This window comes from Rattus rattus, chromosome 1 (genome assembly GCF_011064425.1).
Source record: "Rattus rattus isolate New Zealand chromosome 1, Rrattus_CSIRO_v1, whole genome shotgun sequence".
NCBI lineage: Eukaryota > Metazoa > Chordata > Mammalia > Rodentia > Muridae > Rattus > Rattus rattus.
In genome coordinates this window covers 90,199,561-90,215,026 of record NC_046154.1, presented here as the reverse complement: position 1 = coordinate 90,215,026, position 15,466 = coordinate 90,199,561, and the positions used below count along the sequence as shown (strand labels likewise).

Genomic DNA, 15,466 nt, shown 5'->3' with positions numbered 1-15,466 from the left:
CCTACAAACAAACCCTGTGTGGTGACCGCTCAGGGAAGCTTGGGGACCTCGCTCTAGTCATGTCCAAGCAAGTTGTGTGTACACTGAGCATGGATCTCCTTGGTGATCCCCAGGGAGATGCTTGCTGGGGTTTCCAAGGCAGAGCCAGGAGCTATGGTAGCTGCAGGAGGAGGAGACCTCCCAGCAGCTGGTTAGTCCTGGGACACAGCTTGGCTTCCTAGCCTGGGACTGGAACACAGCCTGGGGTGTCATCTGTCCTATGGCTGGATCTGTCAGGCTCTTGGGCTTCCTGACTTAACACTTTAGTTTCAGGGACTGCTGCTCATCTTTCTCTGCAGATTCTATCCTGACCCCACCCAAGAACCGGCAATCAGCCAAACAGCCATTGTCAGAGTCCTTCAGGTCCGCCTTCCCCAACAAACCTCCAGGCTTAATGACCACTGATCCCCACTGTGCACCAGCACAGCAACAAGCCACACAACAATTTTTCTTTAATAATGCCCCTCCTTTCCTCAGTCCAGGGTCACCTTTCCCCTGTTAAGGCATCCTTGGCCTCTACCCCTTGGCCTCTGTACTGACCCCAGTGACAGCTAGGGAACTTATAAAGCACAACAGTGACATGCCTTTCTGAGCCTTCACATAGCCATGCATTATTCTCTAAGCTAGTCTCTCTCTCTATCACACATGCACACATGCACAACTACACTGAGGTCCACAGACCTCAGGAGTAGACAGATTCAGTTCAGACCATGACACGAAACAACAGCTGCTGGTCAGAACTGTGCACACAGCAACAGGCATGGCTACACTGGCCAGGGTAGCCTCAATCCCAGTGTGTTCCCTCCTAGCAGAGGGGCTTCTATTCAGTCAAGGAAGGACCTCAGCAGAAAGCTGCTGAGAGGTGACAGGCTTTCACCGTCTAGCCCAGGCCTGTGTAGAACCCATAATCCTCCCAACTCTGCCTCTCAGGTATTGGAATTACAGGGGCATGGCCCCCATGCCTAGCTTGATATTGATTGGGAATGCAGATGTTACAGGGCAGGGGTACTGGAGTGGGAAGGTCTCAGAGTCAGGAAGATGCACCTGCTGATCATCTCCCAGTAGCTAAATAAGAGTTCCTGACCTCAGTACCATGAAGTCCCATAAAGCAGTACTGAGCTAGGAAGCAAGACCCAGACACGTCGGGCTACGGCACCGGTACCTTGAATGTATAAGTCAGGAGCACTGCCATGGCCTTTAGCCTCCTCCACTTTCCAGCCCACTTACTCGCGCTCTGTCCTGGTGAGGAGGAGGTTGGCCGTGCTCTCTGCTGACCCATGCGGCATGGAGGCAGCTGTGGGAGCTGGGGCAGAGTCGGGGCTGGTTGTTCCACTAGGAAGGTGCTGTTTGGAAATCTGCTTCTGTCTCTTGAACTCAGACCTGGGAACGGCTAGAGAGGCAGAGGAAAGCCAACATGAGCAGCAGGAAATGAGCCTGGGAGCTTCAGCTAATGGGAGGGGTGATGTGCAAAGAAGAGGCGGGAAGATGAATGTGCGCATGCGTGTGAGCCCGTGCGCATGCGCACGCGTGTGTGAGCTGCTGATGTCCTTCCGGCTCCTGGGGTCGGAGATATAGGCACTTCTTAGAGCCTAATGGAGATGCTAAGAACTCAGATCTTCTGCAAAAGCAGTAAGAGCTCTTGACCAATTACTCTCTTCCCAGTCCCTCTTTGTTGCTGTTTTGTTTGATTTTCTGAGGAAGGCTCTCTAACCGTCCTGGGGCTGCCGATTTGGCTGGACTAGCTGAGCAGAGTGCCCCTGTAATCCACCTATCTTTGCCTCCCCAGCACTGGAATTACAAATAGTAGTCGCTTGCCTTTTTACCTAGGTTCTTGGGAATCAAACTCAGTTCCTTATGCCTGCAAGGTGCTTCACCAGCTGAAAGCGTCTCTCCCGTCTCCCTGTCTGTAATCCCAATCTTTAATCCCTGTGGTGAGCCTCCATGCTATCTCACATCCTGAAGTCAAGGCTGTCTGTCTGACGCTCCATTGGGTTCCCCCAGGCAGCAGCCTATCCAGACTCCCCACTTACCTATCTTAGCCACTGGTGTCTCCTCTAGGTGGCAGCTCTGTGCCCCTCTCCGGAGAGAGCTCAGGCTGGAGTGATGCCGCTGGGTTAGGCTTCTGGGTATGCCAGCCTCAGTGGCTCTTCTGGGAACCACGGGTCCCTTAACCTTGGGATGGGAGGTCCCGTCACCAGGGGCAGAGACAGTGAGGTGTTGAGCTGATGGGCCTGGGGTGCTGGAGGCCAGGGGAGGAGGGACATTGAGGTTAGGCAGAAAGGACTCAAGACATGGTACCCATGCCCCTCGTGTGTTGAGGCTTGAACTCTCAGCCTTAGGGCTGCACATCTCCAGCATCTCAGTACATCTGAGGACCGAGGACAGCCTCATCTGGAGCTTCCTTGTTCTCACATGTGTGTCACAGTGCGCCTGTCAGCTGTATAGGGAAGGACAGAAGCTCTGTCCATTCCTGACATTTCCAGACCTTTCCTCATGGGCACACCTGAGTTGCTAAGTGGGCTTCCGGGTGACCAGTGACTCACCCTGAGGATCATCAGTCACCCTGGTGACCTCACCACGTTCCTTTCCTGCAGAGCTTCCCCACCCTCGGCTTTCCCTTGAGTTCCTTCTGGTCTCTCTCCACCAGCCACCCTGATGCTCTAGTCATCTGTCTTCTCACATCACCCTCCCTGATGGCTCCATCTGCGCACTCTGCACTCCATTCACTCCTGCCCTTGCTTAGTTTAAAAACATACCCCAACAGTTGCAAATGGGCTGAGCGATATTCAGGAAGTCAGTTTTGTTCTCTGAGGCTCTCTGTCAGCATGACAGGAATGGGACCCATCACTGTGGTTGAAGTGAGGGTGCACAGATGCTGAGATCATTGGCCCCCGTTCTGGGCTACCACAGACATTTACATTCCAAGATGTCCCAGATTCCAAGATGTCTCATACCTGATATGGGAGATCTGGTGCTCTGGGGTCTGGGTAAAGGGTGACACAATGCTGGTTTCTGAACCCACGAAGCCACTGTCTGTCTCTGGAGACACCATCCAGGGCTCCTAGAACAGACCACTGCCTTTACATCTGAGACAAGTATTCCTGTGCACTGGGAAGCCCTTCCCAGATCCTGGCCTCATGTTCCTGGGGCTCCAAGACCCCGGTGCTGTCTGACCCCACACCAAGCTAGTATACAACTCTGTCCCAAGCGGACACTGAGCAGGCCTGGCTGCCCTGAGGACTGGGCTCCATCTGGGCTCTTGGGAGAGATGCTAAGGCCTGCAAGGTGTAGGAAGAGGAGAAGGAGAAAGCGTTAACCCAGTGCATTTTTTTTTCAGGCAGTTCCGTGTGCTGTAGAGATGCCTAGGGTAACCGTCACCATGCACATGCCAGCACATGACTCAGGGAACATGTGAGGGATGAGGGTGCCCCGCCCCTCAGTTTTCTCAAGTCTAATGCAGAGACTGCCAAGTATAAGTTCCTCAGAACTATAGTACTCTGTCGATGTTCACTGTACATGCATGCACACATGTATTTGCATATGTGTAGGCATGCATTGTGTGCATAGGTGTGCATGTGTATGCAGGTATAGACATGTTCGTTGTGTGCAGTTTGTGTACATGTGCATACACATGCATGCACGAAAATACACAGCCTCAGTGGTATTTTGTCTGTGGCTTTTCACCCCTGCAACAATTCGAGAATTACCACTTGCAGGTACAATGGTACGGTTAGAAACCAGGTCCCAGCTCTGATGCACTGACATACGGGCACAAGCCACAGCTCTGGAGGGAGGATGTTAGCAGAGGACAGGTGGCATTGGGTTCGAATGCTGACTGATGGGCAGGCTTTATGGCTGCAGAAACAGGAGCAGTGTCGTGCAAGAAGGGGGCACACATGAAAAGAGCCAGTGAGAGTAAAGACCAGGAACAGAGCTCAGACACCAGGAGAACCTTCTGACCACCCCACAGGCACACTCACCTCAGTGTGGGGCCCACCAGCCCGAAGCAGGGCTTTGCGAGGGAGGAGATCTGAGGGCCTGCTCTCTTCCAGGCTGGTCAGACTGCTCTGATGTGATGGCATGGGTTTGGTGCCCCCTTGAGCCACTCCAGCTGTATCCAGGACTGGCGTGTATCTATTTCTGGCCATGGATGGCTGGAAGTTTGATGACTTCATAGATACCATCTGTTCCTCATCCTCCCTATCAGGGAAGGAAAGAAACAGAGTTTCTGAACCCCCATGTGAGCCAGGTGACCTAGACTTGGGGCTCAGCACCAGTCCAGGGGCAAGCTCTGGCATCAGACACACATCCCTGTAGATGCGTCCTGGCTCTGTCACCTAGCTGCATGACCTTGGGTAGCACTTTCCATCTCTGAGCCTCGTACTTCTTCTAACTGAAATGTGGGAAGCCAAAATAACCTCCCGGCACACGGTAGCAGAAATACCCTGAGGGATGTGACTCAGAGTCTAAGGGCTCCCATACCCCCCTTCCTACATTAGCTAGTTGCACAGACTCCACTGACTCAAAAGACAATGTTATTATAAATGGAAGGTGGAAATACTGTGTTACAAATAGAAACTAACTTTGAAAATAATGTAAGAAACACTATACAGGTTGGATACTTTTTATCCCCCTGAAATGGGACTTGAACTCAGAGCATGCTGGACAATGCTCCACTCTACTACTGAGCCACCTCCCTAACTCTTTTGCTTGCGCTGCCAATGGCCACCTCCTTGTGGGACACTGGCGTTTGTGACAGAGGCCGGCGACTTACTGGATAGCAGCCCTGTGTCTTTCCTCAGCCTGTGCTGGGTGCTGTCCTGGTGATGCCCTCCTGGCTTCTGTTTTTCCTGGAGCTGCAGCTGAACCATCAACTTTCAAGGTGTCAGAGTGATCCTGCTGCTCTTCCTCCTCCTCCTCCGGGTCCTCCTCGTCTTCAACCCTCAAGGCTTCAGGGAGGGACTTCACACTGAGGTATCTGCAGGAGGATGCCCAGGAGGGTATCACCTGTGCCCGCGGGGACAAGCAAGACCCAGAGTGGCCAGCCCAGCAGTGGACAATGTCTTCTTCCTATGCACACTCACCTCTCCAGAAGGCCATGGAAGTCCTGCTCCGCCTGAAGCTTCCTGTCCTTGAGTGGGACCAGGAGACCTCTTGGGCTTCCCTCTGTCCTGATGCCCAGGTTTACCTCCTTGGGCATGGGGAGCATGCAGGAGTTTCCAGGGGAAGTGGTGGCGGTGACAGGCTGGCCAAGGAAGTGGGGGACAGAGGTTAACCATCACTCTGAGCATCTGCCTCTGCATCTCATGCCGCACGCCGAAGAGCAGGAGACAGTGAACTCCTTGGCCTATTTCCTGCCATTCGTTCATGTGTGTGAGACCCTGTGAAGACTGTAGGGTCTTCATGGCTGACTGCTGGGAACTGAGCTCTTGGTGCCTGCCAGGCATATTACAGACAAAACTTCTCCTCGGTGTCCCAAAACACACTTCATGCAGAAATTGAAGCTGGTGTGGTATGCTAAAGCCATACCAAAGCCAGGGCCGTCTGCCTGCCAGAGGCACCTGTGCTCACCTTCCCCTGTGGCCTGGACACTCAGGCTTCCTGTCAGCACAGGGAATGCCATCTGCCAGGGTTGTTCTGCCTACTGGGCAAGGCTAAGGGTAAGTCCCCAACCTTCAGGGCCAGCCTTCTCACCCACTCTCCTAATGCACTAGCTCAATCCTGCTCAGCAGCAGCACGCCAGTCCCCAGGGGCCAAGAGCAGGAGCTTAGGGACACAGAACTGCCACCACTGCCATCTATGTGACCATAGCTCGTCCACCCAAGGGAGAGAGTGGCTGTCCCTTAACACCATGATGTGGAGAAAGAGCTCTGTCAAAAGCACGCTCCACACAGAGACTGTGTCTGGTGTCTTAGCTTTGTAAGCACCCACACCCCTTGTACCTCGCTTCAGGCTGGGGCCCAGGGAGCCAACTGGCTGTCTTCTCTCTCACTGTCATCCAAGTCAGATCAAATGAACCCTTGAACCTTGTCTAAGTTCATGTACTCATCTCCCCCTCTACCCTGTCACTTCCCAGCATCATATTGGTTGACCCACAAGTGCCTACTGCCACCCTCTACTGAAGACCCAGGGAGGGTCTAATTGTGACATGAACCACAAGCTCCTGCATCACAAGACCCATGCTGGAGCCTCCAGCAACATGGCAGACCATAAAACCCACTCACTTTCTACTGAATGATGTGTCCCGGGCATTGAACAGTTCCTACTTACTCTCCCATCTCATTTAAACGCCACTTCTTCAGAGACAGCTTATGTCCCTGCCTAGTCAGTTCCAGTGCCCTCCGTTCACTTCCAGTCTGTATTTCTCTTTCAACATGCTATCAAAATAATAATAACTCTACAACTAGTTCCTGTATTCAGAAAACTCCGTAAGGGCAGAGGTCACCTTCTCCACCTTCTGTCCCCACTGCAGCCCCACCGTGTGTCACGGGGCCTAGAATATGGCACACACTCCCTAAATATATAGTGAAGAAATGTAACATGCAATGAATAAGAAGCAGGTGGGGACTGCACCAGTGCGATTGGGCAGAGCAGTACCTCCTGGTAGGTTTGCACATCTGGCGGGGAGACTGGTCCTGAAGGCATGGGTAGGTGAGCTGGCTGGGGCTGGAAGGGTATGGTTGGGGTGCTGTCCTGCAGGTCTGTCCCGCATGGCTGTGGCTCTGCTTGGGTCTGGTCTATATGGTCCTGCAGCTCTTCCAGGCGCTGTCCCAGGTGGTATATCTCTGCTTCCAGCTCCCTTAAAGGAAGAAATATCAGCATGGTGAAAGTGTCAAATTGGAGACCTTAGGGGTGTCCTCTCAGTGTCCACATAAGCCATTCATAGATGGCCACCAAGAACTTCGATAGCAAGATGATTAAGCTCCAGTGGGAGCCAGGAGGCCTCAGCTCAGTGCCCTCTGCCATCCCAATGCTGTGTGACTCTAAGTGGGCTCCAGTTTCCTCTGGCCTCAGTTTCCTCTGGTGACAGGCTCTACAGTTCTGATCTGCAAAATGTATCTCAAGGGACTGGATTCTCAGCCCTAGACTTGTTGCTCACTAGGACAGGGACTCCTATGTCCCTGTGACACAATGAAAGGTGTGAAATGTCTCCTTCCTGGAGATGGACAGAACCAGGGGCCTGTCCTGTCCTGTCCTATCCTCCTGGGCCTGTCTGTCCAGCACCTACCTGCAGAGGTTGAGAGTCCTGGGACTCCCCTGGGAGGCATCAAGCTGAGGGTCCAGGTCTTCTCCGCAGGCCTGCACGTACTCTGCCTCTAGGGCCATGTGGGCTGCCCTCAGTTGCTCCAAGCTCTGAAACACAAGGGCCAAGAGCTTTGAGTGCCTTGCTTTAGAGGCTTCATGCTCATACAATGGACAAGTGGCTCCTGGGTTGGGGGGGGGGACTGTGGGGCTCACGTGAAGCTTGAGAAACAGAGGCTGGGCTGAGCACCTCTGGAGGCTTCTCTCCAGATGGAGCTCTCTGCCATCCAACACTTAAAGCCTAGGAACCAGCCCAGACATCACTGCTCTTCTTGGGTAGACCTCAGGACCTCATGGCTCCTGGTCATGGCAGCAGCAAATGTCCCATACCACTGTGTCCCCATAGGGATCTTCACTCCTGATGCGAAACCCATGCCATTCAGAAAGTAAAATCACCCTTTCCCCCAGTCCTTACGGATGGTGAGGGCAGATCGTATTAGCACCTCACACTATGGGCTGACATGGTGTCCATTAGATAAAGCGTTCTGCATTCATTTCTGCTCCAGCAGAATTGCAGTGAGAGAGAGAATTTGCCATCATAGCACAAAAAAATGTTTAAGTTGTTGAAACCCACACAGTAAGTGAGCAAGCTGTACAGGCAAGACTTGTCTCTCAGGCCACTGTGCCCAGAGCTCCTGGTCCCAAACTCTGCTAGGCCCTCACAGCCAATGTAAATATATCTAATCAATGTATGGCTGTAGGCCTCTGTCCTACTAGTTCCTTCCTATAGGAGCCTAGGAATCGATTGAATCTTGAAAGTAGTTTCCAGCCATGTCTGATATCCCAGAAGCCCCCAGGGTCCCTAGATATGGAGGGATGAGGCTAGAGAGGAAGAAAATGACACTTTTAAAACTGTCATTTGTAGAATGAAGATGGCTGCACAGGACTTACGCTAAGTGAAGACAAACAAGGACTAAAGTCACATGTTCCCAGTAACTTGTGAAAGCTAAAAATGCTGGCATAGAAGAGGAGGCAGAGGCTCGGAGGGACTGGGAAAGTCAAGGTGGAGGCTGGGCAGTACCACAGCAGTCATGTGGGAGGAATAAACCCAGATGTGCTGTGCAGGCTAAAGAGTCTGGTGGTACAAGCCTGTCATCTGTGTGAGAGTTTGAGGCAGGAGGATGACAAGCTCAAAGCCAGCCTGAGAAATCCAGTGAGATCCTGTCTCAAAAAATGCAAAGTTGGGGGCACTGACAGGGCTCAGTGGGTAAAGCACTTATCACTCAGGCCTGGTGACCCGAATTCAATTCCTGGGAACCTGTGGAGAGGTGAGAAGAGGAATCTGACTCACAAAGCTGTCCCCTGACCTCTGCCCCCATACTGTCACACACACACACACACACACACACACACAGAGAGAGAGAGAGAGAGAGAGAGAGAGAGAGAACACACATGCGCACCATGTACATGCACACAGATAACACACACAATACACACATGTGGCGCGCGCACACATACACGCACACACGCTAATAATAAAAAATTTAAAGATGCAAAGTAAAGAGAGGGCTGAGGACACAGCTCAGTGGTGGAATGTTTGCCTAACCCACAGGCACGAAACCCTAGTTCAGAGCCCAGTACTGTAAAAAGAGCAAAAGGAACTAGAAAAGAGGAATTCAAAAGACTTGTGACATAAAGAAGTGACCAAGAGTTAAGGAGATGAAACTAATTGTTGCCTACGTGAATGAAATCGTTAAACCGTTTTGCATAAATAAGATTGCTGTGTGTGTTCACATTTTAAAGGGAATTTTGAGACAGGGTCTTATATAGCCCAGGCTGGCCTAAAACTCCTTTTGGAGCTGAGGATTAACTCCTGACCTTCTGGCCTCCATGTCCCGAGTGCCGGGATTACAGACCTGTACCACCAACACGCCCAATTCCATACAATGCCGGGCTTAAACTCAGGACTTCACACCTGCAAGGCAAGCACTCTACCAACCGAGGTAATGCCCAGTCCCAAAGGAAGGATTTAGCTTTCCCGGGCGACCCCGATCCCCTTCGTGATATGCTACAGTGCCTGGCACACATGCTGTGACTGGACATTGCTGCAGTGCCTGTTGGAACCTGGGGAACAAGCACTCCGTGACACTTTTTGGGGTCCTGAAGCTGCTCCCCTAGGCTAGATTTCTGCTTCTCTTTTTCCCTGCCCCACAAGGGTCCTTTCCCCCATTGGCTTCCAGGGTCTCTGTCCAATGAGAGGGACCCAGAAGAGATTCTGGAGTGGGGACAGGTCCTCCTCCTGGGTCTCTCCCATTTCTGTAAGGACCCTGATCTCACCCAAGCTGTGCAACCAGTCTTCCCCTGGACAAGCTCCCAGGTTTGGGGGTCCCACATGCACCTTCCTCAGGCCCTGATCGGAAGCAGGAAAGATTGGACATATCTGGCTATAACTACCTAAAACCTGAACCCAAAGAAAACAAGTATATATGGTGCAACGGTTTGACGGGAAAATGATCCCCTCTCCTATTTATCCTTGGTTTCAAATTTTAGGAAGTAGGTAAGAAAGCAAAGGCCCCTTTCTGGAGCCTGGGGGTACAGTGGCCGGGGTCACAACTGGGGAGGCAGCAGCTCCAGCTCAGGGCTCTGCCGTCCATGGCTGTGCGGTTTCTCTCTGGGCTTCTGCTTCATCAGTTAGGCTGGCGAGATGACTGTAGCTCCCTGGTGGGCGTTTATGAGGAGGAGGTAAAACTGTGATAACATATCCAGACTGCCTGGTAAGTCATCACGGCTCGGCAAGGGCTGGCTGCCATGACACAGGAAGCATCTGTCTGGGGCACTAAGTCGGAGATAGTCTCAGCCTCTGTGAGAGACACTGCTCTGGTTCACGGCCACCTGCCTTTAGCAAAAGGGGGCTCAGAGACTCAACTCTGGGGACAGGCTATCCGATTACTGCTGGTGCAGCATCCACATTGGGTAGCAGTACCTTGATTTGGTCCTGGGGTGGGAGGTGTCCGGCCAGTACCAGTTCCTCGAAGGATTCCACCTAGACAGTAGGAGGGAAAGAAGCATGTTTTATGAATCCAGACCCCGTGGCGACCCTCACACACTCAGCCACACTGCGCTCTGGTGGCAAGGGCTGGGTCTGCCTTCAGAATGCGAGGTATCTTCCCAGCAGGGAGTGAGTGGGTCCTGGAAATAGATTCCACCTCCAGCCTTGGGCAGGACAGCCTTGGGAAAAATCTAGAAGGGGCACTCAGGTGTAGGAAGACCAATGAGGGGCATTTCCTGCAGTCTGACTGGTGGGAGGATCAGCACACATGCTGTCCGAGGAACAGTATGCGGCCACCAATGACTCATGGGATATTCCCACATACAGAGGCCATTTCCAGGGCCAATGAAGATAAGGGAGCTGCCTGGGATTTGTACAGGGAGTAACCATCAAAACACAGGGACGTTGAGTCTCTTATATAAAACAGGGTTGTGTTTCCACTGAAGCTGCTCAGTCCTCTGAAGGTGGAGAAAGACTTCAGCTGTGGGGACTCCACAGTATCAGTCTGGGGCCGAGGGTGTGGCTCAGTGGGGAGTGTGTAGGTGACAGTGTGGCTCAGTGGTGAATGTGTACTGAGAAACTACAAGGATCTGGGTTCTAGCCTTGACACCGCAGACAAAAAAAGGACAAAAATATTTAAAATAAAAATCATGGTGCCTGCCTTTAATCCCAGCATCAGGAAATAGAGGCAAGAGGATCTCCATGAGTTCGAGGCCAGCCTGGTCTACAAAGTGAGTTCCAGGACAGCCAGGGTTACATAATGAGACCCTGTCTAGAAAACAATAACAACAAATCACAATGCATATTCATTGAGGGGGACTAGGGTAAAGTGAAATAGGAAAACTTATATAACTGCATTATAGCATGTCACTAAAAATATGTGGAGTAGAAATGTAATGTGGGGGTTGGGGATTTAGCTCAGTGGTAGAGCGCTTGCCTAGGAAGCTATAAAGGCCCTGGGTTCGGGTCCCCAGCTCGGAAAAAAAAAAAAAAAAAAAAAGAAATGTAATGTGAGCTACATATCCTATACACTTAAACACGTTGTGGAAATTAAAATGTAAAAATAGGGAAATTAATTTTAATAACATATTTTTATTTTGAATCGCATTTATTGAATGCATGGATGTGTGGACAGATGCACTTGTGTAATCGGTTAAAAAAAATGACCAGTGAGTCCAGTGAGAGGTTTTGTTTTGTTTTAAAGCATGGTCTTTTTCAGAGCCCTAAGCTGGCCTTGAATTCAGTGATCGGCCTGCCCAGCCTCTCACGTGCTGGGGTTCCAGGCATGAGCTGCCAACCTGTGGGATTGTTGCAAGTCTCATTTTGACATGTCCTTGTGCTCCTGTGTGCTCCTGTGTGCTCCCGTGTGCTCCCAGCACATCTTCACTCAAACCTATCCAATGTCAAGAAGCAAGCAGCCCAGTAAGGGCCAGTGGTTCCCAGGTGGGGCAGCCTCAGCCATGCCCTGCATCTGCTCAGTGTGCACTGACTGCCCTCCCGGGTTCGGGACCAAGAATGGTGGTGATGGAATGACACACTGCAGGACCACAGAGGGGCCAGAAAACACCAGGGAAACTCCAAAAAAATCAGACGCAAAGTGGGGACACGGCTGTTCTACTTATACAACATGTTCTACAAACTGCAAAGACAAAGGCAGGTGAGTGATTGCTGGGCCCAAAGGGTGGGATGGTCAAAGGTTGCTTCCGGGATGTGTCATTCCGGTGATGGAAATATTCTAACCTGAGCCATGATGGCTGCAGGACCGACACACAGGAAAAGATGTGATGCTCATGAAGTTGTGGTATGTTAATTAGATCTCAGCAAAGCTGTTACCCTACCTCCAGGCCCCCAAAAAGAAAAAAAAAAAAAAGAATGTTGGTAGTGGTGAAAGAAATTGGTTTTTTGGACAAGGTAATGTAACAATTGTGTCTATATTTTTGTGATGACTAGCCAGAAGCTCAAAGTGTAATTCTGGTTGAGGGCTGGGCCCCAACAGAACATCTTGTTTGCTGGCTTTGAGCTAGCTTAATTTACTTCTCTCTGTGTGGACTTCCCCTCTGCCTCAGCTCCCCCACTTCCGTTTTCAGAATGTGGTTAAGGCGTTGTGTCTTCTTAAGTCTCTTTAGACACCTTTGGGACAGAGCCAAGTGTGAAGTTAGACAAAAACCCGCAGACAACTCGGAGCTGAGTGCTGGCTGTAAAACTCAAGAGCAATAGGATTGGCTTCGGTAATGAAGGAAGGAAGAAGGGGCAGTTTGTCATAAAGAGGAAAATGTCTGGTGGACGGCAGAGAGAGGTGAGGGTCTGTCTCCCCGTGGACAACCATAGGACACCTCCAAGACGAACTGGGGAAACTGCGACAACAGACGGATTGCCACTTAATAGGCAGGTTCAACTTTTCCTGGGTGACAAGAAGGCTGGATCCCATGGTGTCTGAGGGCAAGGGGTAGGAATGGTCAAGTTCTCCTGAAAGGCCGTCAGCCCACATGGAGGTAGAACAGAGACATCTGGGGCTGGTGTAAGCATCTCATACACAGAGGCCCCATGCTTTTGGGATGAGGTGTCTTGTGGGACAAAGCTGGGGTTTACTCACCTTGGCCAGGAGCCAGCTGGCCTGAGAGGTCAGTGCCTGGGTCTGTCCTGTGGAGGGCTGGTCTACAGCAACGCCCTGGCTCTGATGAGGCCGCCCTGGAGTGGCCATGCTGGGGGACGAGGAGGGACTCAGGTCTGATCGTGGGAACGGCCACCCTGGAATACACAGCCGCTGAACCCTGGGGCTGAGGACTGTGCCCCAGTCCACCGAGGTTGAAGGCCTGAGGCAACTCAGACCACATCCCTTCTGGCTAACCTTCACCATTAGCCCAGGAAGAGGGCTGGCCTCTATGCTGCTCCACGACCAGAGAAAATGAGGTATGGATCTACCCTAGATCCAAGCTGTGAGGGGATGGTGTCAGGCCTTGGGGATGAATCTCAGTTGTAAATATGGACTCTAACTCATGGAAAAGCAGTTTCGAATCCTCGCCCTTGCCTTTGCAAGCTATGTAACCCCGGTGTGACCTTTGCCTCTCTGAGCCCTGAGTCTCCCAACCATCATGGGGTTATGAAAGCTGATGTTATAAAGCTGGTGGTCCTTACCAGCTCCGGGTGAGGACTAACTGGGATCATATGTGTCCATTTGGGGCCCACAATGGGCTCAAGGAAGACAACGCTCACACCACAGAACCAAGAGGCCAAGTGGCTGAGCCACGGCTCTACCCAGGATGGTTCCCAAGGTGAACCCAATGTCCTCCATGAACAGGAGGATGCTTAAAAGCCCTTGCTCCTTCCCCAACTCACCTGTGGCCTCAGAGGCCTGTGAATCCTGGGCAGGGTCAGGCCACCACTCTGCTGATCTGGGTTGCGGGATAGAGAAAGATAAGACCTTGCTTCCCTGTGGCATTGACCCAGAGCAGAAGCTCTGACTGGGCTGGGGCGGGTCTGAATACAGGTGCACCTGAGGAGGAGGAAGGCGGAGAAGGAGGAGTCAGGTGGGGTCAAGCTCATGGTAAAGGTCACAACGCATCTGTCTTCCAGGCTTCATCCACTCTCCACACAGAAGCCTCACCCTTAGCCTGGGAATCATGAACATCACTTCTTGGTGTGGCCTACACTGTGTGGAGGACTTAAAAGCTGCCTCCTGTTGTCTTTACAGAGGTCCTGGAAGGGAGGCAGGTAGGGATGACTGCTGTTTTTCTTTTTTCAGTTTGTCTCTCATACAATATATCCTGACAGCAGCCTCCCCTCCCTCCACTCCTCCCAGTCCCCTCCCCCAGGTCCACTGCTCCTCCATGTCCCTGCAGAAAAGAGCAGGCCTCATATAGATATCAGTGGAACACAGCTTAACAAGTTATAATAATACTGGGCATAAACTCTCACATCAAGGCTGGCGAGGCCACCCAGTAAAAGGCCAAGAGCAGGCAAAACTCCCACTGTTAGGAGCCCCACAAAATCCCCAAGCTAAACAACCACAACATCTATGTGGAGGACCTAGCACAGACCCATGCAGGCTCTGCAATTGCCTCTGTGATCTCCTACAAGCCCTAGACTCCCAGAAGTGCCACAAGAGATCGCCAGCTAAGTACCTGGACTTAGTCCCAAAGCCTATGATTTTATACTGGTAACAATAATGGTTACATTATATGTGTCTTATACACATATAAGACTCATTAACATTTTAATGAAATGTTTCCAATAATAACTACGTTGATAATAATGAATAGTAAATGGCTATTTGAATGAATGAAGGAGACGCTGTGTGCTCTGACACGAAGATGGTATGGCAAGTGCGTAAGGAGGCAGCTGACTGTTGGGCAGAGCACATTGGAGCTCAGCAGGAGGGCATACAGGGGTTCCAAGCAGGAGTGTGAACACAGATGGGGGGCCAGGGCCTGCTTTTGTATCCAGGGGTCCACTGGCTGCAGGCACATCTGTCATTACAAGCCATCCACGGCAGCTTTCACACCATAGCAGCCGAGCTAGGCAGCCCTGACTGAGGTTGTGGAAGCCACAGCTGAAAATACTCAGTCCGCCTAGCTTGGCTTAGTATGTGTGCTCCAAAGCCTGAGGCCCGTTAGGACACACTCAGGTCTAGAGTGGATGGCACAGCTGACGTCCCCATGCATGAAGTTAGTGCTCAGTGAATGGTAGCTGCCGCCTGCATATTCAGCATTGGCACTGGTGATAGTCTGAAAGAGGCTGTCCCCCATAGCCTTAGGATTTGAATACTTGGTTCCAGCTGGTGGCTTTGGGGGTGGGGCGGGGTAGGACTAGGAGACATGGTCTGGCTGAAGGACGTGTGCCACTGGGGTGAGCGCTGAGGCGTCAAGTGCTACACACCGGTCTCAGTTTGCTCTCTGTGCTTCCTGCCGGTAGCTTATGATGTGAGCGCTCAGCCTGCTGTTCAGGCACCGTGACTGCCTGCTGTGCCTCTCCACCGAGATAGTGATGGACTCTTGAGCCATAAACCCACATAACTGCTTCCTTCTGTAAGTTGGTCCGTCATGGTGTCTTACCACAGCAATAGACGAGTAACTAATACAGTCACCAACATCTCCACCATCACCATGCTCACTATGGTCAGCACATGGACAGTGATAC

At 51.7% G+C, this 15,466-nt stretch overlaps 1 protein-coding gene across 1 annotated transcript in view; it reads right to left on the bottom strand.

The window, feature by feature from the left end:
* Akna (AT-hook transcription factor) overlaps positions 1-15,466 on the bottom strand; it is a 38,959-nt gene that overhangs the window by 8,231 nt on the left and 15,262 nt on the right. Inside the window, exons 5-15 of the mRNA XM_032903069.1 lie at positions 13,667-13,823; positions 12,924-13,078; positions 10,265-10,324; positions 7,268-7,392; positions 6,637-6,838; positions 5,124-5,284; positions 4,814-5,017; positions 4,020-4,239; positions 2,994-3,100; positions 2,070-2,278; positions 1,267-1,429 (exon numbers count right to left, since the gene is read on the bottom strand). Coding sequence (XP_032758960.1) covers positions 1,267-1,429; positions 2,070-2,278; positions 2,994-3,100; positions 4,020-4,239; positions 4,814-5,017; positions 5,124-5,284; positions 6,637-6,838; positions 7,268-7,392; positions 10,265-10,324; positions 12,924-13,078; positions 13,667-13,823 — 1,763 coding nt within the window. The remainder of the gene's footprint in view (positions 1-1,266; positions 1,430-2,069; positions 2,279-2,993; positions 3,101-4,019; positions 4,240-4,813; positions 5,018-5,123; positions 5,285-6,636; positions 6,839-7,267; positions 7,393-10,264; positions 10,325-12,923; positions 13,079-13,666; positions 13,824-15,466) is intronic.